Consider the following 27953-nt stretch of genomic DNA (forward strand, 5'->3'; position numbering starts at 1 on the left):
AGACGCTAACATTTTGTGTTGTTCTCCCATCTCGAGCTGGGTAACAGATCAAAAACTCAGGCACCAAAACCATCATAAAAATGTCCTGATTTAAATGTAATGTCGTTCTTTAATGACATTAGGACATAGACAGCAAAGAAACAAGGAGAACGTTAATCAGAGAAGCAGCCAAGAGGCTCGTGATAACTCTGGAGGAGCTGCAGAGCCACGGCTCAGGTGGGAGCACCTGCCCACAGGACGACTGTTAGCTGTGCACTCCACAAATCTGGCCGTTATGAAAGAGTTTAAATTGTTGAAAGAAAACTGTATGAAGTTTGCAACAAGCGTTGTGAAAGAAGGTGCTCTCTCCGCTAAATGTAAAACGCTATTTGTGGCAAAAACTAACACCGCACATCACGCTGAACACACCATCCCCACCGTGAAACATGCCGTCACTGTGGAGCCACATACAGATCCAAACAGTCTGTTAGGATCTGCAGAAGACTTGAGAGTGGAGCACAGGTTCACCTTCCAGCAGGACGGCCATCAACACACAGCTCGAGCTAATCGAATGGTTTGGATGAAATCGTATTCAAGTGTTAGAACAGCTCAGTCAAAGTCCAGAACTAAATCCAGCTGAGAATCTGTGGCAAGACTTGAAAATTGCTGTTCAGACTCTCTCCATTCGAGCTAAAAGACAATGGGCAAAGATTTCTCTCTCTAGATGTGCGAAGCTGCTGGAGACATAACCCAAAAGACTGTAGGTGCAGGAAAACATTGTTCTTACGTATTAACGAGTCACGCTCTCTGACAGGAGCACGTCCAGCTGATTCTGTTTATGGATGAAGATGTAAAGAGAAAGAAATCTAAGTGACTTTAAGAGGATTTGTTGTTGTGGCAGGAGCTCAACTCGCTGGTGTTTCAATAGGAACAGAGACTAAGGTGACATCTGGATTCAGATCTGTGGAGAAGTCTTTAGTAAATTTGTGAATTTAGTGCATTAATTCACGTTGGTCAACACCTGAATCAAGTCTGTGTTACACCTGATACGTGACCTTTAATCCAGGTGATTAAAGGTCGTCGTTGGTGTCCACAAATAACTTCATAACTAATACAGAGCAGTTCCTCTGTGCTTCTCCACATATGAATCGGTCCGCCTACATCTGTGCCCAGTGTTTCCCTGCTTTTCACCCAGTGCATGCTGGGATAGGTTCCAGGAAAATCCGGTGCAGAAGGTGGATGGCTTGGATTACGTGCCTGCGGCTGCTCGCGTGTTTTTGCCTGTGTGTCGGTTCTTATACAGGATCCATTGCTTCGGTTTTCTACAGAAGCCCCCCCCCCCCACCCCACTGTCTTCTCACACGTGTATGATTACACAGCGTGGACAGACCAGTTCAAACCCATCACCCAGTGCTGTGAGAGCAGTTGTAGCCAGGAGCTTTATTGCAGCTGGATCTCGCTGCTGTACTTTATTTTAATCCTGACCTGCTGCCTTGTTAATTCTAACCCACAGCCCTGGAGTGTGGACCTTTGTTTATCCCATTGACTGAATGAGATGATACACTCCCAGTCACACAGGAGGGAAGATTCAGTGTGTGAACTCTTCAACCTCAGCATTGAGAACCAAAGTGCAGCCCTGTTTCTCTGCTGCTACACACAGGGGACAAGTGTTGCCGTGCACTCTTCTCTTCTCGTGCCTCTTGGCTCCGCACTTTACATAACTTTGATGCAGTGTGTAGTGAGAGAAGGAGCGGTACGTGGGGAGGGCAGTAGTATACTGACTTCAATTACAGTAGTATACTGGCTTCATTTACAGTAGTATACTGACTTCATTTACAGTAGTATACTGGCTTCATTTACAGTAGTATACTGACTTCATTTACAGTAGTATACTGGCTTCAATTACAGTAGTATACTGACTTCATTTACAGTAGTATACTGACTTCATTTACAGTAGTATACTGACTTCATTTACAGTAGTATACTGACTTCAATTACAGTAGTATACTGGCTTCAATTACAGTAGTATACTGACTTCATGTACAGTAGTATACTGACTTCGTTTACAGTAGTATACTGACTTCGTTTACAGTAGTATACTGACTTCATGTACAGTAGTATACTGACTTCGTTTACAGTAGTATACTGACTTCATTTACAGTAGTATACTGACTTCAATTACAGTAGTATACTGACTTCATGTACAGTAGTATACTGACTTCAATTACAGTAGTATACTGACTTCAATTACAGTAGTATACTGACTTTATTTACAGTAGTATACTGACTTCAATTACAGTAGTATACTGACTTCGTTTACAGTAGTATACTGACTTCGTTTACAGTAGTATACTGACTTCGTTTACAGTAGTATACTGACTTCATGTACAGTAGTATACTGACTTTATTTACAGTAGTATACTGACTTCAATTACAGTAGTATACTGACTTCATTTACAGTAGTATACTGACTTCATGTACAGTAGTATACTGACTTTATTTACAGTAGTATACTGGCTTCAATTACAGTAGTATACTGACTTTATTTACAGTAGTATACTGACTTCATGTACAGTAGTATACTGATTTCATGTACAGTAGTATACTGACTTCAATTACAGTAGTATACTGACTTTATTTACAGTAGTATACTGACTTCATTTACAGTAGTATACTGACTTCATTTACAGTAGTATACTGGCTTCAATTACAGTAGTATACTGGCTTCAATTACAGTAGTATACTGGCTTCAATTACAGTAGTATACTGACTTCATGTACAGTAGTATACTGACTTCATTTACAGTAGTATACTGACTTCAATTACAGTAGTATACTGACTTCATGTACAGTAGTATACTGATTTCATGTACAGTAGTATACTGACTTCAATTACAGTAGTATACTGACTTTATTTACAGTAGTATACTGACTTCATTTACAGTAGTATACTGACTTCATTTACAGTAGTATACTGACTTCATTTACAGTAGTATACTGACTTCATTTACAGTAGTATACTGGCTTCATGTACAGTAGTATACTGACTTCAATTACAGTAGTATACTGACTTTATTTACAGTAGTATACTGACTTCATTTACAGTAGTATACTGACTTCATTTACAGTAGTATACTGACTTTATTTACAGTAGTATACTGACTTCAATTACAGTAGTATACTGACTTCATTTACAGTAGTATACTGGCTTCGTTTACTTCAGTTTCAGCCAGGGGTGAGTTTCCTGTGATATCGTATCACAAAGATACCAGATTGTACAGATTGTACATTTGTATATTTGATTGTATCTGCTGGTACAGTTTTTTAAGTATTTGACTAATCTATCGATTAATAGACTTTAATTATAAAATGGAATATTTTGCTTGTTCAGCTTTCAGTTTTTGGATTTAGCTTGGTTATTTAGGTATGTGATAACTAATAAAGACAAAAAAGTGAATATTTATTCAAACATAAATCTTTTCATAAACCTTCCTGTTATTACAAAATATAATTAAAATTCCAGTAGGGTCAGGAGCAGCGCTGTGGTGCATTGTAAACCTCTGTGATGTGATGCATACAGGCCCCAAAATAACTTTAACCAAATAACCAAAAACAGAAGCTATAAAATAGTTCTGAGCTTCACAAACCCCCACATGGCCTTTTTATTATCAGATATTGGTTCAATATCATTTGAAAAGTTTAGAAGAGCCATGAGATTATTTTATTTTATTCCATTTATGTGTCGAGGAGCTGGAGGATTGGAAGCTCGGCTCAAGACGGTTGGAAAAACACATGCGTCGTCACCAATTAAACTTCTGGTTGCAGATTTTAGTCAACGATGCTGGACGTGTAAATGAACTGTGTAATAGAAATGTTCGCCATTAGACATGTGTGTGATGATAGAAATGTACCTTTAAATACATTCAACAGCACCAAACTTAAAGAAATGCAAACAGACCATGCATAGTGTAATATATAGTGTAAAATTGACTGTGTAATTTGTCACAGTTAGTTGTTCACAACCTGTGGGTTAAATGTTTTTTCTGTGTTGTGCAGGGGTCCCTTCAGCGTGGTCAGGAGATGCATCAACAGAGACACGGGGCAGCAGTTTGCTGTCAAAATCGTGGACGTGGCCCAGTTCACCTCCAGTCCAGGACTCAGCACAGAGGGTAAGAGATCCCAGTCTCCCTCCAGGCTGCTACTCACTCCCTGCTGCTTCCAGTTGATCATAAATAATTCAAAGATAATTGGTTTCGACAGCATTTTATTCACCTCAGAGGTCAGATGATTGTCCTTTTTGTTTTCTTTTGTTTCTTTTGTTTCTTAATGGTTTCTGTTCATATTCTGCTTTAACTTCACTAGTGTGAGCATAGATTTTGAAGATATAGTGTGTTTGTAGGTAAATACTTTAGGAAACCCTGAAGGATACGATTATGTTCAAACCAGTGCAAATGATGATGAGAAATAATAAATACATGAAAATTGAGTAACAACAAACAGTCTCACGATAAAAAAAGACCTGATGACACATAATAAACTAACTATTGGAACACTTAAATGGAAAATATGCAAGTGGAGGTCATCCAAATACAGTTGGTACATACATTTATTAAAGTACAGTGTGTAGCCTAAAGGGTGTTATGGTAATTTAACTAGGGACAGTAGGTGAAACGGGCACCACGTACCTACTCCAGCTCAAGGTATTTGTCTTGTGTTGTACAGAGTTGAATTATCGTCTAGACCAATCAGGCAGATGTCTTATCAGATTTCTCCCGCTGGCTGGAGGAGTAGGCGAGGGAGGGATGGAGGGAAGAAGAGGGGAGGGGAGATTGAATTAAAGATATGTGAAGACCGGGGTGATGAGAGAGAAACTATTATAGGAGCAGCGATGGCTGACGAGAGATTGAGTGGAATGCAGGACCTTGTTAAGAGAGATGGACACCACGAGCTAATATGATTTATTCAGGACCCATAATTCCTTTTTAATTTCCTGGAAACATTCCTCATAATTTCTTAAAATTTAGTTCAAGGTTAGTCCAGTTATTCTTCTATTTCATGGTCCTGATTCTAAGAGAAATGAAGTGTTTGTAGTGTTTATGGAGTATCAGCATGTTGTGTTTGAGGTTTGAAGAACACAATAAGAAATGAAGTAGCAGGCATTTGGAAAGTGGTTCATGAACAGATGCATTCAATAAAAAAAGGAAATCCCAGACTTCAGCCTCAGTTAATTTATCCAGTAATACAGGATTCAGGAAGGCTCCTATAGAGTATCTGCTTTTCTGCTCTCATATTATTATTCATGAATAATATGGTGAGGAACGGTGAGTTCACTTTGTCGCGGTCGAATTCTTCCAACAATGAGTGAAGAATTTAGAGATAAAGAGTTTGTTTGTATTGTTTATTATTTATTTCTTTTTAACTTTTAATTCAGTTATGATTTAAAAGTATTAATCAATGTGTTGGTCTGTTCTCTTTAAGTTTGTTTTCAACACACAAAATACTGAAACAAATGTCTGTTTTCATAAAGAGTTGATTGAATGTAGAGTATCTGACTCCACATCTGTACTAGATCCATAAAGAAATGCAGCAAAGGAAGCAGCTTATTGAAAAGGTCGGCATTAACGTCTCTTAGTGAAGACGGACGAAGCAAAGTCACTGCGTTTGAGTTCAGAAACATAGTTTTAATGCCCTTTTCCTTTTATTCCCAGTCTATCAGACATGATTTAATGTTTCTGTTTGTGTTGTCAGACCACTGTGGAGATATTAAATATTGATTTCATTATGGATCATGAAACCACTCAGAATGTCACTACCACTGAGACGGCTGAGCAAATTATTATTTAATGCCCACAAAGTTGTCTGATATCGTACACATGAATACAGATCAATGACGAGACTTGTGATCATGTTCTGACCTCTCAAAACGAGCAGCTGCAGAGGGAGAAAGGAAAAAATGAAGATGTACATATGTTTGGATGTTAACCCACCACTTTATTCCAACTTTGTTAATCAGTAAACTGCACGTACTTGTGTCTTGTAATACTGGTTAGTCACTGGACATTTATCTATATGGTAGTTTCCCCTGCTCTTATCCTTCTTGTCTGCAATATCTACAAAATACAGGGGGTGGGCAGCAGATCAGGGACCTGCGTTGTGGTTTTGGCCTCTGTTTCAGAATCGTTAAATCTCCACACTGTACAGATTATGAGGAATATGAAGGGGACAGCTGTCCACATTAGTCCTAAAGCAGCCAGTCTGCAAAAAAGTTGAGATAGTTTCAAATAAAAACTGATGGCTTCAGACCACACAGCCCGCCTAGATTATATGCTTCATGCCACCAAACCTGCAGAAGGTCTCACATTTTGACAGTATCTTCTTCTTTTGTTATCAACAAAATGTGAGAAAATATCCAGATGTAATTTTTTTGTCGGCCTCACACAGCCCTCGATCTGAGCCTTGTTAAACTGTCTCCTTTTCTGCAGGCTGCAGGAGCTTTCAGCAAGTGAGAGAGCCAGGAGTCTTGATTAAATGTTCTCTCCTTAGAAACGGGGTATTTTGTCATCTCTGCTCTCATAAAAAGTAGTGATTAAAGTCGGGTTTGACGGATCGCAGAAAACTCCTAAATGAAAGTTTTTCATTGTAGCTTGTCTAACACAGCACCGGCACCATTTCTCTTCGTAGCCGGTGTTTATGTTCACTATCCTCTGTGCGACTGCATGTGTGTGTCTGTGCACACACACATGCTACAACACACTCAGTCATTTATATCCAATCACAGTCCCACCTCTGCAGCACTTAGGAATCCATCAAACTGTGCGCTCCCTCTAGAGGCCAAAGCAGCTGCGCCCATTGTTTTTATTTCCCTCTTTTTGTAGCTGGTAGAAAGCAGAACAGTTTCACTTGAGCAGGCAGCTGTGAGACAGCACCACAGTAATCAAGCAGGCACGCACGGAGCTTAGACCAACGGAAGTGGGTCAAATGGTTCGTGTCTTGGCATCGGATTGGCCAGCAGGGGCCTGACACAAAGACACACACACACCAGCTTGTTTCTCAGCGGCCTGTCCGGAGGTCTGTTTGACGAATAGGTCAGCCCTCCGAGGGGATGAGAGAGGAAAGCTAGCAACAGAACGAGCAGAATTCATCATGTGCCATCGCCTACTCACTCCCTCACTCTCTCCTTCCGTCCCCCGTATGTCTACATCTTTCTCTCTCCCCCCACTACTCCTTATTTCCCATATCCCTCTTTTTACCTCCTCCTTCATCCTCCTCTCCACCACTGTTTATTTGCTTTCCATTAAATTGTTGTGACATCTTGTCCTGTCTGTAAAAAGCTATGTGAGGCTACACACATACCGTACAAACACACACACACACACACACACACACACCTCCAGCTCTGTGTGGCGTAGATATCAAGGCCTCCTTCCAGTGCCGGCTTTGACTCCCAGCAGGAGGAACAGGGATCACTGTAGAGATCACATCTGTTTATCACCTCCTCACTCTATATCAGCGTGGCTCTCTGTTTCTTTTTATCTCCTCCTCGCTCTCTGTTTCTTTCCTTTCAGCTCTGACCGTCTCATTGAGTCGAATTCTCTCTCTCTGTCTGTTTGTTTTTTTCTAAAACGTCGAGTTTACTCAGCATGAAGATAATCACAGCTGTGGAGGGCCCTGTCTATAAAACATGACAGGTGTAAATAAACATGGAAGCAGCAGGAATGGGATGCATTTCTTATTTTTTCCTCTGTATGCATGAATCTGCCGTCACCATGGATACAGAGAAAATCCTTTCACCACATTGATTTACTGTATATGATTGTTCCTATACAAATTAACAACAAGCTTAAAACAATGAGAAGGTCAAATGAATTTTTATTTATTCTTTTTCTGCCATAGATAGTCAGGGATCGTCATACAGGAGAAAACATGATGACAAGAAAGAGCATTTGGTGTATTTGTAACAGGAACACACCTGAAGCTCCATTTTAATGTTTTAAAAAGTGCAAATACATTATAACCCCTCTTTATGCAGCAGCTCCTCTGGCCTTGAGACTAAAACGTCTCATTTAAAGCAAACTAGGCCCAGTTGGAACAGCACCATCCTTCCGCAACACATAAGCACAAAAACCTGCTGCATACTGAGCCGTAAAACGACCCCGGGTCAACTTGGAGCTTGAGCATCGTGTGGATAGTACGGTCCATGTACGGTCCGGTCCACACAGGGGACCGCATTGGACCGCCATGGACTTGAACAGATGACAAAGTCTACGTTACGAGAGCAGACAGATAAAACATGAATTGGCCAAGAAGGCCAGAAGTAGCACTGAAGACCACTAGAGATAAGTTTTGTTACCACCACTGGGGACGATAGCGTTCCTTATATTGGATCACTTTGTGAGGAACAGTGGGATGTGTGGTGATGCAGACTAACAAACGTTAAAGTGAAAATAAAATAATAAATAGGACCTAAAAATGTGAGGATATAAGAACATGCCATGAATAATACATGACACCAGCTGCTTCCTTTAAAGACTAAAGGTTGGTTTTGATTCATCGACATGACGTGAACATTTCAGCTGAGCGATTCTGAAACTGATGCATAATCAGTTGACCAGGCTATGACTTTGGAGACTGGGGGAACTTTGCTAGTGAAACGTGTGAATTCACCCTCGCAGATGAATTTAGATGAGAAGTAGATCCCCTTCCGGCTCCCCAGTTTTTTTGGCGGAGAGGTGACAAGTTTGCGAGTGTTCAGCTGGCTCATTTACACAGAACTTGCAAATGAGAGTGATCTGCTTGCTAGTCTCAGCAAGTTTCTGAATTCCCAGCTTCAATCTGCAGTGCACGTTATTGCCTTCGTTTTCCAGCAGTAGTTCTGTTACAGCACTGTCACAGCAGGATGACACATGACCTGCAGCACACAGTTTACTGGAAATGCACATTAGTCAGCTTTTAATATGGACAAATAGATTTTAATACAGAACTGATGAAGAATGAAAGAAGAACTAACCTGTCAGGCTGGAATCACGTCGTGCATGGTGAACATTTCATAACTAGACTTTTCATCAAACGTCTTCCTGCTGTCAAATGTGTCTCCTCATCCTGTGTCTGGTACTTTTTTGGTGGCCACAGATCAACACGACATACAGACAATAATATAGAAGCAAAGAACGTGACTTCCCTGCAGCAGTTTGGTCATTTGCTTCTCATTTCATAAGGTATCTTTTGGAATCTCCTGCAGCATTTGCTGTGACAGACATGAGCAGCACGCTCACCAGATGACATTAACCGTGGCAGGCTGCGGTGCCCTTAAGGTAGACACTTACCAGACTTTAGCAGCATTAGCATCATGGTGGTTAGTCCACGCTTTGTGTTTCTCCTCGGAGGAATAGCTTAATGTTAGCACTGAGGCTCGCAGCAGCAAGTGGCTCCGAGCTTAATTAAATGTCGCTGCATACATAGCCGAACAATACTGTAACACTTCATTATAGATCGTGTGTGTGTGTGTGTGTGTGTGTGTGTGTGTGTGTGTGTGTGTGTGTGTGTGTGTGTTTGTGTGTTTGTGTGTTTGTGTGTGTGTTTGTGTTTGTGTTTGTGTTTGTGTTTGTGTGTGTGTGTGTGTGTGTGTGTGTGTGTGTGTGTGTGTGTGTGTGTGTGTGTGTGTGTGTGTGTGTGTGTGTGTGTGTGTGTGCTACACTATATTACACCAGAACTGCAGAATCCAGAAACACCTACTGAGCCCCATATTCCCCCCTGTCAGTATCCGTCCTTCTCTAAATCACCTCCAGCAGCAGCAGTCAGGGGAATACCTTATTGAGAATGTGGAATATATAGCTACCATACACTTTATATTGAGCATGTATATTCTGGCACAGCCCGGCTGTTTCAGCAAAAGAGGCTGATATGAAAAGTAAATGCAGTGAAGTGTGGCCGCTGATGCATTTTCTGCAAATGAGATTGTGCTCAAACAGAAAGGTTCTGATGTATGTTTCTCTGGTTGACTTCAACCTTTAAATCCTGGGAGAACAACAGCTGCCAGGAAAAGGAGCAAGAAAGTAGAGCTCTGTAGAAAGTATGAATGAGTGGCTCAGAGGACGGAGAGATCGAATGAAAGCACAGGCTGCTGTACCGAGACTGAAGACTGAAGCCAGAGTATCTTCAAGTGACTCCAGTAAAAAACCCTCCACTTTAAGTCAGGGTTCCTTTTAGAGGCAGCAGGATGGACGTGATCCTGGTGTTTTCAGTAAACTGTTCTGTCTGCAGTGAGTTCTGAGAAAACTACTGAGTGGAACATGGGGAAAGAAGAAAGGCTTGAATATAACGTCTTTGATTAATGGCAGAGATGGGGGGGGTGTTACTGATGATGAATACATTCTCTCTATACTAGTAGTTTTAAATAGTGACCTGGAGGGTTTGTGTGACCTGCTGAGGAAGTTTTATTTATGGCAAAATGTCTGCTGTTGGAATAAAGTCTGTGCTTCTCTGGATGGATGGATTTTACTGATGTGCTGTTTAAGTTTTGTTCAGGGCTTCAGATCCAGGAGGATGTCACAGTATCACAGATTCACCTCCCTTCAATCCATTCGGCCCGTTTGACGCGACAGAATCGTTTTTTAATGTTGATTTCTTTTTCTTGTCAACACTCTGATTCTGTCAAATGACACTTATCTTTCCTCCATTTGTATTAAATAGAAAATGAAATATATTTGTGAGATTAGAAGGAGGGTTTTGTATCTAGTGTGGCTGGCTGTGTCTGTCATCTCTCCCCAGTGGTTCCTCTAAACAGCTGGTCTGCATTGTTCTTTTCAGCTTCAGTTACCCCCTGCATTACCCTCCTCTTCATTAGAAACTAATTAAAGTGCTGCATTCTTATTGCCAGGCAGCAGTAAGAGGATCTAAAATAATGGGATGGATACAAACAAACAGCACTTGAAATAAAGGAGAGTGGAGACTTGTTCCCAATTTACGTATGAGTCATCATCTTAATATTTTCTAAGAGTGGCTCCTGTGCTGCACTTTTCAGTTTCATTTATGCAAGCTAGGGTAAAAAAAGCACTCAGCTCTGTGTTGTTTGTGTCGGGATGAGACAAACTGATAAAAGGATAGAGATAAAAAACATATGGGGTTTTACCCTCTTCTACATACCTGCCATTGATATTATTGGTCAGGGGTGATCAGACTCTAGTCTGCCTCCTCGTAGCTAACCTTTTAAATCCTCCGGACATACACAAGGTGCCCAAGGTACAGTACTGTATATGTGAACACTGACGCAGACACCGCTGTCGTTTCCTATTGATTCGATCAGCAAACAGTAGTAAAACCGGAGCCTAACGTGTAGCACGTCAGCGGTACCAGAGTGAAGTTCTGCAGAACAAACAGCTGACAAGAAATGTGGAGTCGACATTGACAAAATGTGATTTATGAAGAGCAGTTATACGATAATGTTTCCAGTGAATCTTGGGCATTAAGTAGTTTGAATCCATCTCTGTGTCTTTTATGATTTAATTACTGGCGACATCTGTTCTTTTACTTGTCATTAGGCTTTTTTTGTTGTTGTGCTGGTACCTCGGCTGGTTTGGGCCTGACGGGAGTCGCTGACCCCCAACACTTTTTATATTCTCCATATTCTGAGCTGTGGTTAGTTTGTGATTTGTCTTTTCAAAGCCAAACCAGCTCCACAGGAGTGAGGATGATCTGTGTCTAGCAACAAAATATAATGATGTAGTAGACAGCAAGGGTGGTGGTGTCTGTATCTTATCTCCTGGCGCTGTTTGAACTTTCATTTTAACTTCAGTCATGCATTTTTAGCAGCTACATTACCTTAACATGTGGTGACCGTGCACATATTTACTGTTCACATACTTCTATCCTACTAAGCCATATTTGATAATGTCAACTCTCACATGGTTAAAACAACAATGAAGGAATTATTGTAGTTAATGTACATCACACAGTCGTAGACCAGACGGTCCCAAAGAGATCAGAATAAAATGGTCTCTAATACCATAGATGATGAAACTGAGGTGAAAACAGATTCTCTGTGTACTGTTTGGAGATAATGGAAGTGCATTTAGAAGTAGCTTATTAACAAAACATCTTATCAATGATGGCACATTACTTTCTCCCACAAAAGCCACTTTTAATAATTAACAGTGTCTTTATTGGTTCTTGTGATTCTGGCATTAATGGTGGTGGTTATCGCCCACCGCTGCAGCACATTAGCCGCCTGTTCCGACCCACAGTGCTGTTCACTGTGATGAGGCCTTCAGTGCTGTGGAAGCAGGAGAAGAAAGTGACTAAAACTTTCTTTCTAGGTCTGCAGAAATGTCTCTTTTCTCCTGCAGACATGGTTCCTATGTTATTCACGTTGCACATCTTCTGTGTGATTTCAGATCTGAAGAGGGAGGCCAGCATCTGCCACATGCTGAAACACCCCCACATTGTGGAGCTGCTGGAGACGTACAGCTCGGATGGGATGCTCTACATGGTGTTCGAGTTGTAAGTGTTGTATGGCTTCCACGCAACACGACTGAACGTGCAAGTCGTGTGAGAAACTTCACACCGACACGCGTGGGTGAAAGAGAAACACTGTACCTGTAGGGGTGTCGATGACACAGTGGGTTGAGTCAACGGGAGAAGATGAGGTGGGAACGAGGACGTACAGAGGGAAAAAGATGACGGTGTTTGGAGAGCCCTGCAGTGGTTTTATATAATCAGCTCGGATATGAGAAAGCTTGTAAGCTGAGGATGGGGGTAGGGTAAGAAAAAGGAAAGAGGGGCGGCTGTGTGCAGAGGCTGAGTGCACTGCCATACTGTATATATGAAGGGGAAGAGATTAGATTAAGATTTCACACTTGCCGCTACCTCCAGCTTTTCTCAAAGCGCCGCCTTCCCCGAAATCCTCCCAGCCTGCTCAGTATCTTCATCTTTCCTCCTCTTCCAGAACTAATTCCTTTATCATTTAATTCTGTTATCGCTGAACAGGCAAGCGCTCGGGTTTCGCACATAGTCTTATCATACGGCTCAGTGCAGGGGAGAAAACTTTCAAGGAAATGCAAGTGAGCACCATTTAAAGGGATTTTCATGGTTTTGGAGCTCATTTGTGCTCCAGCTGCTGTTTCATACACACACTTATGCACACATGGGAATGCAGGTAGATCTGAGATGTTTGAGCAGCGCAGCCCGTTTGAAGCCGAAAAGGTAACTGTGTAAATACGGCTTCATTTGGCTCCCAGCTCGCCCTACTGGCTAATCCAGTCGTGACGTAGTGAGGCGACAGGAGTGGAGGAATACGAATGTGCTGCAGCCTGGTTTAATTGGTGCAGAGGCTTAGTGGCAATAACGAGCGGGTCTCAGTAATGGGCAGAAGAATGAGAGCAGAGCAATTATGAGAGACAGAATCGACAGCAGCTAAATGACTGAGTCACAATTAAGTGTGAGTGTGTTTATCTGAGGATTGTCATTCAGTTCACTACAGGTGTTTAAGCAAACAGCCGGTGAAACGGGATCCAGGAAGTGTCCGCAGCAGCTTATATTGATTGTGAGCTGCGACGCTCTTCTGTGCATTGAGACACGCTGTCACCTCTGGCTCCAACCTGGAGTTAACTGGGCTGAGAAGCTGTCGTCGTTAGAGTCTTATCTTTACTGTAAATGACTCCAGAGGGGTTTTCTAAATGCAGAATCATTAAACCTTACCATTACAGCATCAGCTTCATCTCCTCGAGAGTCTGTTAGTATCAGCAGCTGCAGAGATTCTCTTCTGTCTGAAAACAACAGGTTTACTCCCAGTTTAAAAAATTAAAGTTAAACGTTTTGACAGGTACAGCTTTTAATATAATAATATTAATTAATATAATTATAATTAACTGATTTGATCTTAACACCACTGTTTCAACAGTTGAGGTCACTTAGTTTCCATGAAAACATACATTTATATTTGGCAGGAGGTCTTACCTAAGGCCCCCAAACATTCTGTGGTGTTAAAAATTAAATCTTAAATGTAATTTGAATCCTGCAGAAACCCAGACCTTAATATGAGAGAACTCAGAGAGCCCTACCTAAGCATGTGTAGTGTGGGTAGGAATATTGTCAGCAGGCTCCCCGTCAGTGTCCTGGCAGCTGTGGTGATACAGCTGTTTCTACCCCGACGACTCGTACAGTAATTGCAGCTTCCCTTCTGTTGACCTGCATCAGCCATGTCGTCTCCACAGCCAATCACAGAGAAGCTCAGTGTTGTTGTTTTAATAAGCGCGACCTTTCTGTTCTGACCTTTGTGCCACGCTGATCCTCTCTGTGTCTTCATCAGTATGGATGGAGCAGACCTGTGTTTCGAGATCGTGAAGAGGGCAGACGCCGGTTTTGTCTACAGCGAAGCAGTAGCCAGGTGAAGTTTCTGTGTTTTGTTTTTGTTCTTTAGTCTCACTCCATTTTATTTTTGTCTTCTCTATTGATTTGTACCGTGATGTCTTTTCCACAGTCACTACATGAGACAGATCCTCGAGGCGCTGCGCTATTGCCACGACAACAATGTCATCCACCGAGACGTCAAGGTATTTGTGACTTACAACTCATTTTCTGGGTTTATTACAGTTTTTCTAAGCTGAAGCTGAACGGTGGCTGTGGCTGCTGAGGCGAGAACGAGGAAAAACAGAGACACACGAGCAGAGACGTGATTATCAACGTGAAAAAGACGCAGACACAGCTCGAAACTGTAGAGCTGCTGCCTCACCGGCAGTTCCCAGGGGTCCAGTCCAACTTCTCACATAAATACAATAATAATAATAATAATAGAAGATTTAATGCATTTGAAACTGAAGAATTCATGATGCACTGTACATTTTTGATTTGGAGTGCCGACAGGCTAGTCAAGCAAACAAAGTCACGCTGTGGTAACATGCTTAAAGAGTTCTTCTTGGCAAAAGACGTCGACATATCTTCTAGTATAAAGTACAAGTTGGTCAGTAATGACATTAAATAATCTTTTCTTTATGCTTTCTTCATAGAAATAAAAGTTCAAACTAATTTTAATTTTTATCATTTTAGAGTCCACCTTCTCTGGGAAAGGGGCTTCTTACATGTTCCCAGGACTGTCAGAGTAACAGATTTGATATGTAAAACCACACAGGCAAAAATACAGCAGCAGAAAATATTCAGTGGTATCACTCACTGAGTGCTGTGGTGTTGCGGCTAAAATTGCAGCAGCTATTACTTGTTTGCCCACAGGTCACAACATGGTTACGTCCACATGTGCAGGTCTGAGCTGCTGCTGCTCCATTAGGTGGCGCCTGTTGGCACTGCTGTGTCTGCCTCCCGTACATGAGCACATTAGTCTGTGAGATTAGCAGTGTTCAGTAGATGGAGGGAATTACTGCTTTGAAATCCTGATTACCTGTGGTCTCCATTGAAGATGTAATAACCAATACATTTTCCTCCTTATCCTTAAATACCTCATGTTGGTTTGTCTGCAGACATTTGATCTGATTCGTTGGCGTCAGTTGGCAGCTGTGTGAATGCACATCAGCCTCTCACATCTGAATATGCTGCAGGCTGCAGGTCGCTGTGGCATCAGGCAGTTTGAACCACCTCTCATAATGAATAGAGCCATCCTGGTTTCCAGGGGGGAAAAATAAAGCTTTGCATTCAGAGCAGCGTCTCTGCTCTCTCTCTCTCTCTCTCTCCGCCGTCACACTCTCTGCATTCAACAAACAAGCAGTGCAAAACACAATTCCCTCGTCAGCCTCCCCAGTTGTGAGTTTAATGCTTTTTATGTGATATTCACAGAGCTCAATTGCAGTGCTTCCTCTTTATATGTATTTTATTGCCTTTTCTGAGAGCCTCATAATGCGTATTATATGGCCACCGTCAGCTCCCAGCCTGTGGATTACTATCTCTCTCCACAGATTTGTGTTCAGGTATTAGACATCATAGCATAAACTGGATGGTTCAGCTCTCTGCACTGGATCCCTGCTCAGTCACTGGCTTTAGGCTCATTTCGACATGTGAGCAGTAGCTGTCCTGTAAGTTCACATGACACAGCTGGATGGCTTTAACACAAAAATGACTCCCAACAACCCAAAACGTCATCATTTATCCCTCTCCTAATTATTTATTTCATGTATAAGCATATAGAAAGTCAGCAAATCAATTAACTGCCAATTATTCTTCTGTTGATTGACTAGTTTTTAATAATTCAGCATCCACATCTGGATAAAAGGGTCTTAGTCACAGAAGAATCCCCTCACTTTGATTAAATGCACTTTACTGGCAGCATGTTGATAATTATTGTGACTTTGTGTGCTGGGATTCACTAGATGGTGCATACTAAGTAAGATTTAAATGTCTTTATCTTAAGAGTTAACACGTGACCCATAGAGAACTGGCTTCACACCTGTGACAGGCTCAGAATGAAACCTTTAAACCATCACTTCCAGTTTGTTTCAGGTGCCTTAGATCAGCCAGATGTTCTAACGAGGACTTTTACTGTGTTACTGTAGCTGTTGGTTGGTTTTCTCCACATAGTCAGTCAATCTGTTATTGTCATGTCATGTCAGCCATGTCATGCTGCTAATTTTAGCTTTTAGGAAACAAGGTTTTTTTTTTTTTTTTTTTATAAAGATTTCTGACACAGATACTTAAGAAAATGACTGTCAGATTAATTCATCAAGAACATGATCATAACTATTTAATTAATCTCTCAAATCATCTTAAAATGAAGTTTCACTATAAAACATAGAATTTAAATATACTGAGAGGCAACGTTACAGCCCAACACACTAGGGAGCATCTCATATACAAAAGAAACCAGAAGAGCCCTCGCACATTCCTGCCTGACCTTAAAATGCACTTTACACCTAAATAATCCCACAAACGATGGCCCAGTGCCTGGTATCAGTAGACATCAAGGATTCTGTGTGTGCCTATGTCACGTACGTCAGTGAGCTACTAACCAACATGCTTCTGTTACCGTCACTGTTGGGGATTCAAACATGTGAACTACAAAACATGATGACACAGCCCTGGACAGTAGCAACAAGACCTTTGTTTGACTGAACATAGAAATGTATGCAGTGTGTTACTGCTTCACAAGGACATTTAACACTTCAGTGAATAAAACGTATTTATGGATACTCACTGCACATTGTGGGCGACGCCCAGTCGTCCGTACCGAAACTACTGATGATGTGATTTCTGCACATAGTAGTTTAAATGGGAACAACATTAGTTGGGAGCAGTAAAGTTATATGACAGGTCAGAGCTGTGACAGACAAACAATGTTTAGTAGAGGTGGTTTTCATTTGTGATTGGATTGAAGTTGGTGTAGCTTTGGACAGTAAACATATATGATGAACTCAGCACGAGTAACTGAATGTGAGCTACAAATCCAGCGTTGACATTGGCCCGTGGTGGGGTTCTCTTGTATTATCACCATTTAACAGTGACTCTGTGGCTCCTGTCTCCAGCTTATCAGATGTTCTCCCTGAGATTTATGCCCTTTACAGGAGGGACACACACACACACAAACGCACGCAGAGCATTAACAACACAACTGTCCTTGTTGAATATGGATCAGTGTGAGTGTGCCACATCTTTCCATGCATGAAAGTCACTGAATTAATTTAAATCCTGATGTTCATAAATCACCATGATGTTTCAGTATTTAACTTTCTCTTCACTTCAACACAGACCTCCCCCACCCCCCCAGTGACTGCAGCATCGGTGTGTGTTTGCCTTTGGCCATTTCACTGCAACAGACTGGATGCATGCAAATGCTCTGCAAACTAATAGAATTGGTTTCTGTGGCTCAGTTGTGAATGCACAAATGTGCACAGTGTGAAGGTGAACTCTTCGTGTTTACACGTTCAGCGTGCTGTAGCACACTGTTTTGAAGTAGAAGTGCTGCTGGATGTTTGATCTGCAAAGATCCTGACGCTGTGTTGAGCAGTCCAAGGAATCCATAAACACAGCAAAGCTTTTGATGTAAACATAAATGAAGACAGTCACACTGGTGCAGACCTATATCGTTCCTTACCATACAACAATAGTGTGTTTTATCTTTTCTCCATACTGAGTGAAGGTGAAGTGATCTCATGTCAGATGCAGAAAAAGCTGAACTTTACCTCTGTGAACTTCGAGAGTTTAACAGTGTGTCTGCACATCAGTATACATCAGTATTTACGGCTTCTACTGAAATATGTACTTATCATGCTAGATATAGATTATTTTGACACTGTGGTTTAACTTCCTGTGTGTGAGTGTGATGCAGTGTAGAGTTTGAACTAATGTTGGTCGGGTCGTACATCCACTATACTCTCTGTCTATTTCTCTGATTCTTTATTTCATCAACATCATATCAATAGTTTAGAATTGAATAATTTATAGTAGAACTCAAGACCTCTGGTGCTTGGATCGAGTAGCTCTTGAAAAACTAGGTGTGTCAGAGCAGATATGTCATATACATGTTCATTTGACATTTAATGAGAGTAAATGGAAGCAGTGGAACAGACAAGATTTCCATTAGGATCAGAAAAGCTTCATGTATTACACTATTTCAAAGCATCTTTCTTTGACCAACTAGCCAAGTTCAGCAACATCAGGTCTCAGATCAAGCCACTGAAGGTAAAGATCTTCACCCTACTGGGAAACAGAGGTAACTGAATAAACATTTCTGCCGTGTCGCCCCCTCCTCTTGGCTTTATCCTGCAAATGCCACGTTCTACATATGAATAGGTACAAGTGTGATAGATGGAGAGAATACTCATTTCCCCATTGACTACTTCAGTGTCAGCTGTTTTTACAAGCTAAAATGACCATGGTCCACTCAGACCTCTTTGTGATACACACAGAGGACTGTTAGCAGCGTTGTTAGCGCTGTTTGTGTGATGAAGGGTGTCTGTATGGCAGAGATAATGGCTCCTTTAATGGCTTCCAATGGGCCTTGAGGTGTCGACCGTGAATTTCTGACTGAGGTTTTATAGTCAGTCATGCACACGCAAAGATCTGCATACATATTTTGCACATACTGCTGGTTTTTAATGTGTCTCAGTTGTCCACGTTTGATGGCAAAATTACACCTTTGTGTGCCGCAGTAATTGTCGCATGTCTGGTATTGTTGTTTTGCAGCTGTGTGGTATAAACCGAGCTGTTGTCTAACTGTCTCGGGGACAAAGTGACGGAGTGAGCGGTCATCTCGGTTTTTCATATTGTTCTCTTTTCATTGTCAAGATTCCTTTGTTTCGCTTGTATCTGTATAAACTTTATTTATATCTCATTCCTGTTCCCACATTAGGATTAGTGGATTATGTATTATACTGTATTAGTGAAACCTTTAGAAGTGATTAGCCGGTCTTCTCAGCAAAGAGACTTTGTTATACACGAGATAGTTACAGGGAAAAACAAGGAGGGAAAAACTGAAAGAACAGCACAGAGGATACAGAATGTGATGAAGTGTAGCAGTAATCACTAAATCAATAGATCTTATTTTCTATTGCATTTCTGTTTCGGTTTCATACAAGATCTTTTCTTTGCGTTCGTTCCAAGATGTGCGCTGGCCACACAAGACATTAAAGAGGGGCTGTACACACCGTATGAAGAGCGGTGGACTGACCTCAAACAGCACTTTGAAAGAGCAGTTTGAGGTTTGTCTGCCGGCCTCACCTCCTACCTTTGTAGTGAGGAGATGAGACATGAAAGCCTGAGAACATTTTGTCTGCACAAACAAAAACAATAATTAGTCCTTGTGTGCCTCTGTAACAACAGTGGACATTTACTGGAACTAATACGATCTCTGGGGGGATTCATGCTTATCGTACACAAACCAACGAATGCACAGATGCACACACATCTGTACATGTTACAGGTTTAAGTAGGTTAGGCTGCAGTTGGAGAATGATGTGAATAAAGGTCACAATCATTCAGTGAAGAACTGGTTTCAGCAAGTGAGCAGAGAAATTACTTCAATTAAGGGACCACAGGTTGGATTAATTAGGGTAAGAAAGTGTGACATTTTCCTTTTGCCCAAATTGGACCAGGACTCACTGCTGCATCACATCATCAAATCAAAGTAGAGCATCACCTGTATGACAACAAACTTCAATATAGGACAACAAATAATAGTTATTTTTAATAATAATCATCAGTTTAATAAAATAATTATCAGTTTTTCTGCTAATTGTCAAAATGCATGTCCGTTACATAAGGATGTAAAGGACACAGCTCTTCATGCATTGGGTTAATATTTAGACTCATGGAAAGCGTTTTACGTGATTGCTTATTAGTGTCTATGTTTATATATTTCACACTCCACTGGCACCTCACTCTAATGTCCTCTGCTCTTCTCCTCCATATCTTCATGCTGTGTGTTTTCTCTCTGGCCTCCGTCTGTCTCTGATTCTGTCTGAAAAACTCGTGCAGCACCGTTGAGGGACAAACATCTGCAGAGGCCACGCTTCACAAAGCACGGTCGTCTTGAAAACTCTACTGACACAGTCTTACACACCTCCCACACAAACACCAGTGCACCCTCAGTATTCCCTCATCAGGTTTTTTTTTTTTTTGCTCTACAAATATTTTCATGTATGCTTTAAAAATGACAGATTACACGTCTGTACAACGAGCGTTTGGACTGTGTGCCTTCCCTTGAAAGTGAATTTCTGGAGGAAGTAAAATGTAGATTTTATTGCCGTTAAACTGACATTTTCCTGACTTCCACTCGATGCTTGTGCTTCGGTTTCCAAGATCACTTTCAGAATGCAACTGAGTTCAGCTTGAAGTAAAGTATGTGGACAGAAACCCGTTGAACCCCCTCATACGTCTGCAGGACTAGTTTTATAGTGCAACTTCATTTTAAGGACTAGTCCTTTTTATCAGATCCTGGTGGATTTTCTCAGTTGTTGTTCTGTATTCAGCCAAAAGAAGCACAATGCTCGATCAAGTGGTGCCACATAGACTTTGGGGGACTTTGACTACAACAGCAGGACTATGAGAGATTCACAGACAATAAGCAAAAAATCTAAATAACAACAAAAATTTAAAAAACAGGAAAATGTTCAGGAAAAATATGTTTTATCTTAAACAGTTTACAAAAATGTAAATGTGCAGTGTTTCAACACTGTTTAGTAACTCATAAATACTTGTTTTGACATTGTAAAGACATGTAGATAGTTATAAAATACACTTACAGGCCTTTTGTACCAAGCACCTCTTCATTACAACACTGCTGCACAGCACGGGGGGAAGTTCCCTGATTCAACATTTGAAACCACAGGAGCTGCACTGAGCCTAAGGCCAGCTCAAAACATAGCTGTCTGCAAAAGAGACGGGTTCAAGTCGTGCAGCTTATTTCTTTCTTTCACTTGATCCCCTTTAGTTACAGTCGCTGCTTTAAATATTGAGCTGCTTTCAAAAACTAGAAAACACCGTCATGACTTAAATTCCCAGTAGCTGCATTTTCGTCCTCCATCTGTCCTGTTTTCTGAGTGACGCTTCCTGTAACTGACCACACGGCCCTTTCTCTGGATTTGTTCCGCTTGCGTCCTAAAACTGCAGAAATCTGTTGACGGAAGCTTTTGTCAAGCAGAAAGTACATCACAGCGTCAGTTGAACTTCTCAGTGCAGCCAGGAGATACAGGCAGTTCTTCACCTGAGGGGGAGAAGGAGTCAGATCGTGGTACCCACATAGTCTGTCTCAAAGAAAAGCAAAGAAAAACATCTCATGAGAAATTTACCTCAACAAGGGCCGACAGAGGATGACACCTGTCGAAGCTGCGGGGACCAGGTGGGTTTGTCAGCTCCTGGTGATGAGCCAATGAAATGAAGATGGGTTTGAAGATATGATATGGAAGCAGACAAACTGAAAGAACAACCTGGGACACAGAGGTTGAAAAGGGCGAGAGTACTGGTTAGGATTAGTTCTAGTCACAGATGCAGCAAATGTACCTTAAGATGCCAATATTATTCCCTGAAGTCCCCAAAACCTGCCAGTACAGTTTGATACTGAAGACAGTGTAGCAGCAAGTTGAAAAGTACAAATGTGACATTCTGACTGTCCTGCTGTGATTATTATACTTGGTGTGTGTCAGAGAATTATAATTATAAGATTTTACAATATGGGCACTTTAAAGTTGGTTGAGTGAAGTGTAATTTAACTCGTAGTCACCTGGATGATGACGATGTTTCGGAACACTTTACCCAGCAGCCTCTGGGAGGTGGTAACAGTTGTGCTGCGACGTGAGCGTCTGATATGTCTCATCACTGTTATATAGGACAGCAGCACCAGGAGGTAAAACGCAAAGAACAGGATTATAACAGGCACAGACAAAGCTGCAGAGAGGCTGCCACCTATTTCCACTGCAGGGCTGTAGCACAGCTTTGCACCACTTCCCTTTTCTGCTTCTCCATCCACGCTAGAAGCGTTGCCCATCATAGCTTCTTTCACTGAGTAATAAACTGTTACTGGTACAATGCCCCCCACTGCCACCGCCCACAACGCGACACACACCCTGCTAGCAAAGGAAACCTTGGTCAGACGTGTGAAGAAGGCATGAGGCAGCAGGGTGGTGCAGGTGCTCGGCCTGGAGGCATGGGTGTGCTGGATGAGGGCTGCAAAACGGCTCAGGGCCACCCAAGTGAGGATCACAAGGCTTATATAGATGCTAATGTGGAGTACGGGGGTGACGCCGTGCAGCACCAGCTGACACAGGACGCTGTTCAGTGTCCAGGCTGAACTCTGCGCGTAGTAGGCTGCAAGGAAGGGCGTGGTGAGAGACAGCAATAAGTTGGAGATGCTCAGGTGGGACAGATAAACGTGGGTGGGGGAGATGGTGGAGATGCGCCGCAGGAACACCCACAGCGACAGTGCATTGCCTGGGAGAGCTGTGAGGAAGAGGAGTGTGTAGGCGGAGGGGAGGAAGAAGAAGGTGGCAGCAGTGGGACAGAGCCTGAGATGATGGGAGGAGGAACTGTTATCACGTGGAGTAGTGAACGCTTTCAACTCCATTGGGTCTGTAAGAACACAAACGTGAGACGTGAGAGAGGACAGAGAATCATCAGCTGCTCCACCCCCACACAGACCAACACAGAAACATCAAAGAGATTCACGAACTGATTGGGTTACACTGTTAGGTCGACTTCCTTCTCTCAAGGTGTTGACACTTCTATTAGAGGATATATTTAGTTGTACAAGTGTGTGTGTGAATTACAGATGTTCTAAAACCACAATATTAATATTTTTAACTTCAGTAATGTACGTTTTCATATAAGAGCCCTTCTTCAAACAACGATAACATCTCCAAATAAAACTATTAAACTTATGTCCACATCAGATAGATCACGGCCACGAGTGTTGTTAATGCTGTGGTAACATTTTCACCACAGCGTCTTTGATTTTACAGTTGGAGAAACGAATGAACTTGCGTATTATGTGCAAAACCATAAGAGCAATCAGACAATTCAGTGTCATCTTGCCTGTTGATGAAGAAAACAGGTTTAAGTTGCAACAGCTGTGGTTTCTGTTACGGATGTTGACAAATTGCTTTTACTCCTACTCATAGAACCAGGAACAAATTGCATCAGTCTAAGACTTTTTTGCCACTTCCAGTGCTTTGTAAATACAGCTCGACTCGACTCGTGTACTAATGAATAAAGCTGTGAGTAAGTAATAACAGGTAAATATGGGGAATATGTATATAGATATATATATATATATATATATATATATATATATATATATATATATATATATATATATATATATCTGTATTTTTTAACATTAGTTCCTGAGTTAAACAGGAAAAAAAGATGAAAACACCTTCAGAATATTTCAGCAGATTCTTTTCTTTTTATAATTTAAACGTTTAGATGATAAACTACATTTCTCTTCATGTGTCACTTTACACTGAGGCGTCACATTGTGATAGTTTAACAATGATTGAAGGTGACAAATCATCAGCATTTACATTTGACAAATTAATTCATGTCTAAACTGACAAAGGGTACAGAAACGAGTCTGTGTCCATGTTGTACATACCTCTAACTGAAGCTCTGAGGAGATCATTCATGGACGCTGCAGCACTCCCTCAGATTAAATGATTGTCCACAGTTGCCAGTATTTGGCCCAGTATGAAGGTTCTGTGTAGGTTCCTGCTTCTCATCATAAAGAAGGTTTATGGTAAACACTGTGCTGGCCTCTTGTTTGTAGGTGTGGTTTACTATTTCTGTATCAGTTTCCACTTCCCTACTGACCTTATATGATGCTCACAAGAGACGTTGTGCAGAGCTTAAGAAAAGAGACGGTGAATCACACGTTGTGGTGGTTTGTGGTCAGGTATATGAATAAATCTTGAATAGAATTAACCTAAAGCAGACCTCTGCATCAGTTTATGACCATGTGAACATGTTTGGACCTGAACTCAATCGGGACTTTATATATTCTTTAGATTTCCTGTCTTTCTCATTTGAAGCGAGACCCTGTAATCTACTTTCTCTTTGTGGGTTTTGAGTGGATATATTCTGCCTTAGGGTGGCGCTGCTGTTCTGTTGTAGCTGAGAAGCAAAAAGACTCGGGTGTGTTGTTGAGAGCTTTCATTTCCTTTTTCTTCTCTAAGCATTTTAATGCTTATTTATTAAAATAAAACAGGTAAATCACATATAGGCACAGTCGTCATTTGAAGAGCAAGTGATTGATAAATACTTTACAGGTGGTAATATTTTATCCCTGTGCTTTAATTTCTCAATCTTATTCCCACTAGAGTTCAGGTTTTAATCTTGGATACATCTTCTTTCTTTCATGTTGCATTTGCTTAGTGACAATATTTGATCTCAACATCTGCATCAATCATTCCCTTCAGCCTCCGTTCTATTTCATGTAGAGTACTGTAAACTAAACTAATGTGAAGATGAACTCGAGCTCACAAATGTTGGTTTATATAGTTTGTAGGATGCATTTTTAGAGGCACAATGTCAAGTTTAATATGTGCACAATGTTGTGGCCAGTTCACATCTGAGTCACACAACTTGAAGGGAAATCTTAAAATGTTTATTATTCATGTCATTGGTGTGTAAAGAAAATCAACATCAACTAATCAATCTTATGTACCAAGATGCTGAACTGCCTCGTCTGTACCACACAGTACACCACAGATTTAGCACTTTCACACCACATCACCGCTAAAGAGAGGGTAGTAACTTAAAATACATGTGAAATCATCATATAATGTCATATAGTAATTGTAGTCATTGACAGACATTGTAAATATTAAAATAAACATTCTTTAATTGCCCAAATCTGGGTGCTGATGAAGAGGTGCAGAAGGTAATCTAGGGTCCTTTAGTAAGTACTTCCTGCACCGTTTCCGTCAGGGCGGTTTCTGTGGTTGCAGCAAACCACAAATAGATCCGATGACAACGTTAAGGATCGTGGCAGTCGATGCTGCCGCCTTCCTCTTATTGAGCAGCACAGTCGTGTTTCATGTTGAAACTCACTGAGACTCACTGCCTCTCAGCCAGGTTTTGTTCAGGACCTTCTTTCTCCTTAAAATTGATGCTTACGCTGGCATGCGCCTGTTCTTTGTCGGTGGAGCTGCTCCTGCTGCCTCCAGCAACATCTTTAAGGTTGAACATGTGACTCACCAGCCGCAACACCTGCTTTCTCACTGAAGAGGATAACAGGAAGTACATCACAGGGTCAAGGCAGCTGTTGAGCGCAGAAAATACCAAGGCCACCTCATTGGCAATGTCGGCCGCCCGTTGCCAGGAACACTGTGTTTCTGTGATTTGGGTTTTGATGTAGAACACTCTGACCATGTGGTAGGGCACAAAACACACAGTGAAGACAAACAGGATGAAGAAGGACTTTTTGGCAGTTCGAGTGTAGTGGGCCACGTTGGGCATGTCTGGTTTCCTTTGTGACGTTCTCAGAAGCTTGAGGCCGATCTTCCCATAAGACACCACTAGAGAGATGAACACAAGCCAGAAGACAACCACCACAAACATGTTGATGTAGGCTTTCCACTTCTCGCTTTCGAGCCGCTTGTAGTGGAAACACCTGGAAACACCAGAAAAGGTTACGTCAGCTCCAACTGTCTGTGTTACACTTACTGAGACTAAAATAGTATCAGTGAATAGAAAAGAAAGCTTGATCATAGGTGACACCAACCTTTTCTGCTCTGGGCCGTTGTTTGACAATAGAAATGACGAAATCAAAGCCAAGGACACAGTCCAGATGAGTGCACACAGGGCTTTGCTCCACTTTGTGGACAACAGTTTTTGCTGCATCCCTGCACCACGGTTGATCTTCAGGTAGCGATCCACGCTGATCAGCCCCAGCAGCACCACGCTGATATACATATTCATGTAGAAGAGGTTTCCCACTACTATACACAGAGTGGGATGCAGGTTCCAGATGTTTCCCTGGCTGTGGTAGAGTATCCTGAAAGGCAGACATATGACCAGCAACAAGTCTGCGAAAGCAATGTTTATGAGAAAGACACGCACGGAGTTCTTCTTGGAGTGAACGCAGAAGAAAACCCACAGAGCGACTAAGTTCCCAGCCAGACCCAGGATGAAGATTATAGAGTACAGCGCCGCCAGTGACCCCTGCAGCACATCATAGTCCACACATGGGGGGCCGGTGGCCGTGGTCGTATTGCTGATCTTTGAGTTGAAAGGTGAATAAAGGGAGCTGTTTGTAGTCTGGAAGGTGGTTATGGAAGGTACGGTGGTCATGATGATTGTTGTGCTTTTCAGCCCTGAAAGAAAAGTTAAGACACATGAGAACGTTTTCTACTTAACAGTCTACTTCGGTTTGTGTGATGGCAGAGGTCCAGCTGTGTGGATTACCCCTACATCCAGCTGACCCCCATACCAAAAGAAATCAGAACTACCCAGCAGAACCTCATGACTCTATACAGGCTAACGCATCCAGACTTCCTCTGTAACATCATTATGCAAAGGAGAATATTTTGAAACACACCAAACTACTTGAAAAACAATAGCTACATGTTCAGTTTGTTCACTGCAAAGAGATATCAGAGGATCAGTCAAGTAATGAACAGGAAAAGAGCTCCGTTTGCTCACAGCATGCAGCCCTCGACCAGTGTAACTAAGATAATAATAGGAACTTGTCAAAGTACTCACCTAGTCATTGAAGTCCATAAAAAAAACTTTAACTTTTGTTTGGAACAAAATAAAACCAGATGTTTTTTGTTCCGGTATATTCCTTCAGGTCTAGTGTTGCTTTCTTGAAAGGATCCTCTTGTCATTGAGTTTTCAGTGACCTAATATTAATCCAAATGAAACCAGTGCTGCGTGAAGTCCGCTTCCCTCTTTTGTTCCTTCTCTGGCCATTATCGCTGCAGCTATTAGAAGTGTCTCCTCCCTAGTTGTGCTGTCGAGAGCAGACAGAGAAATGCTGAAGTGCAGAATGTGGTGATGTTATACAGAGAAAACTTGAAGCTGTGGTCAACCCTCCTCTTCCCTTACAGCCTCTGTGCACAGATCAGGCTGAGATAGAGCGAAAGGGGCAGGCTTACTGTAGATTACACACAGAAGGGCAAAGACGGCATGCTTCACTTGATATGCACAGTATGCTTTCCACTTTTAACCCTAGTTATAATATACAGGTCTCTGCAGCTGAGTTTAGCCGACTGTGAAAGAACAGAGCTCACAAAATACAATGTTGTGTCCTCAGTAATTACAGGAATGCCTAGAGAGTAAAGAGCAATGCTAGGTTTAAACTGCCACCCAGGAGACGCTGGCTGCCGTCAACCCCACAAGATCAACTCTTATACTGAAGTTCATGCAGCCATGCCAGCATATTATCATATGTTCAATCGAAGTATGCTAACAGTAAATGTTCTATCGTTACGAGTAGAATATATTTAGCTTCAGGAGCTCGTTTTAGTCACCTCGCAGTGAACCTCATTTAACTACACAGCCTGCACACCATGTGGTTTAAATACACTTTTACAAATATAGGCAACTTGT

The 27953-nt window shown here is 41.7% G+C and overlaps 3 protein-coding genes across 6 annotated transcripts in view; 1 reads left to right on the top strand and 2 right to left on the bottom strand.

Annotated features, from left to right (window-relative positions):
- caska (calcium/calmodulin-dependent serine protein kinase a) overlaps positions 1 to 27953 on the top strand; it is a 91648-nt gene that overhangs the window by 34811 nt on the left and 28884 nt on the right. For all 4 annotated transcript variants that reach the window (XM_026377102.1, XM_026377103.1, XM_026377104.1 and 1 more), the window contains exons 2-5: positions 4035 to 4147; positions 12368 to 12473; positions 14281 to 14358; positions 14452 to 14524. In XM_026377102.1, coding sequence (XP_026232887.1) covers positions 4035 to 4147; positions 12368 to 12473; positions 14281 to 14358; positions 14452 to 14524 — 370 coding nt within the window. The remainder of the gene's footprint in view (positions 1 to 4034; positions 4148 to 12367; positions 12474 to 14280; positions 14359 to 14451; positions 14525 to 27953) is intronic.
- On the bottom strand, positions 20111 to 24165 carry LOC113173634 (probable G-protein coupled receptor 82). Its single transcript, XM_026377107.1, has 4 exons — positions 23998 to 24165; positions 22129 to 22973; positions 21698 to 21835; positions 20111 to 21612 (listed from the first exon to the last, which is right to left on the bottom strand). Exons 1-4 carry the CDS (start codon positions 24026 to 24028, stop codon positions 21379 to 21381), a joined length of 1248 nt encoding a protein of 415 aa, XP_026232892.1. The 5' UTR covers positions 24029 to 24165; the 3' UTR covers positions 20111 to 21378.
- On the bottom strand, positions 24628 to 27383 carry LOC113173635 (probable G-protein coupled receptor 34). The gene is made up of 3 exons (XM_026377108.1): positions 27105 to 27383; positions 26125 to 26716; positions 24628 to 26013 (listed from the first exon to the last, which is right to left on the bottom strand). Exons 2-3 carry the CDS (start codon positions 26691 to 26693, stop codon positions 25458 to 25460), a joined length of 1125 nt encoding a protein of 374 aa, XP_026232893.1. The 5' UTR covers positions 26694 to 26716; positions 27105 to 27383; the 3' UTR covers positions 24628 to 25457.

Source organism: Anabas testudineus, chromosome 21, assembly GCF_900324465.2.
Source record: "Anabas testudineus chromosome 21, fAnaTes1.2, whole genome shotgun sequence".
NCBI lineage: Eukaryota > Metazoa > Chordata > Actinopteri > Anabantiformes > Anabantidae > Anabas > Anabas testudineus.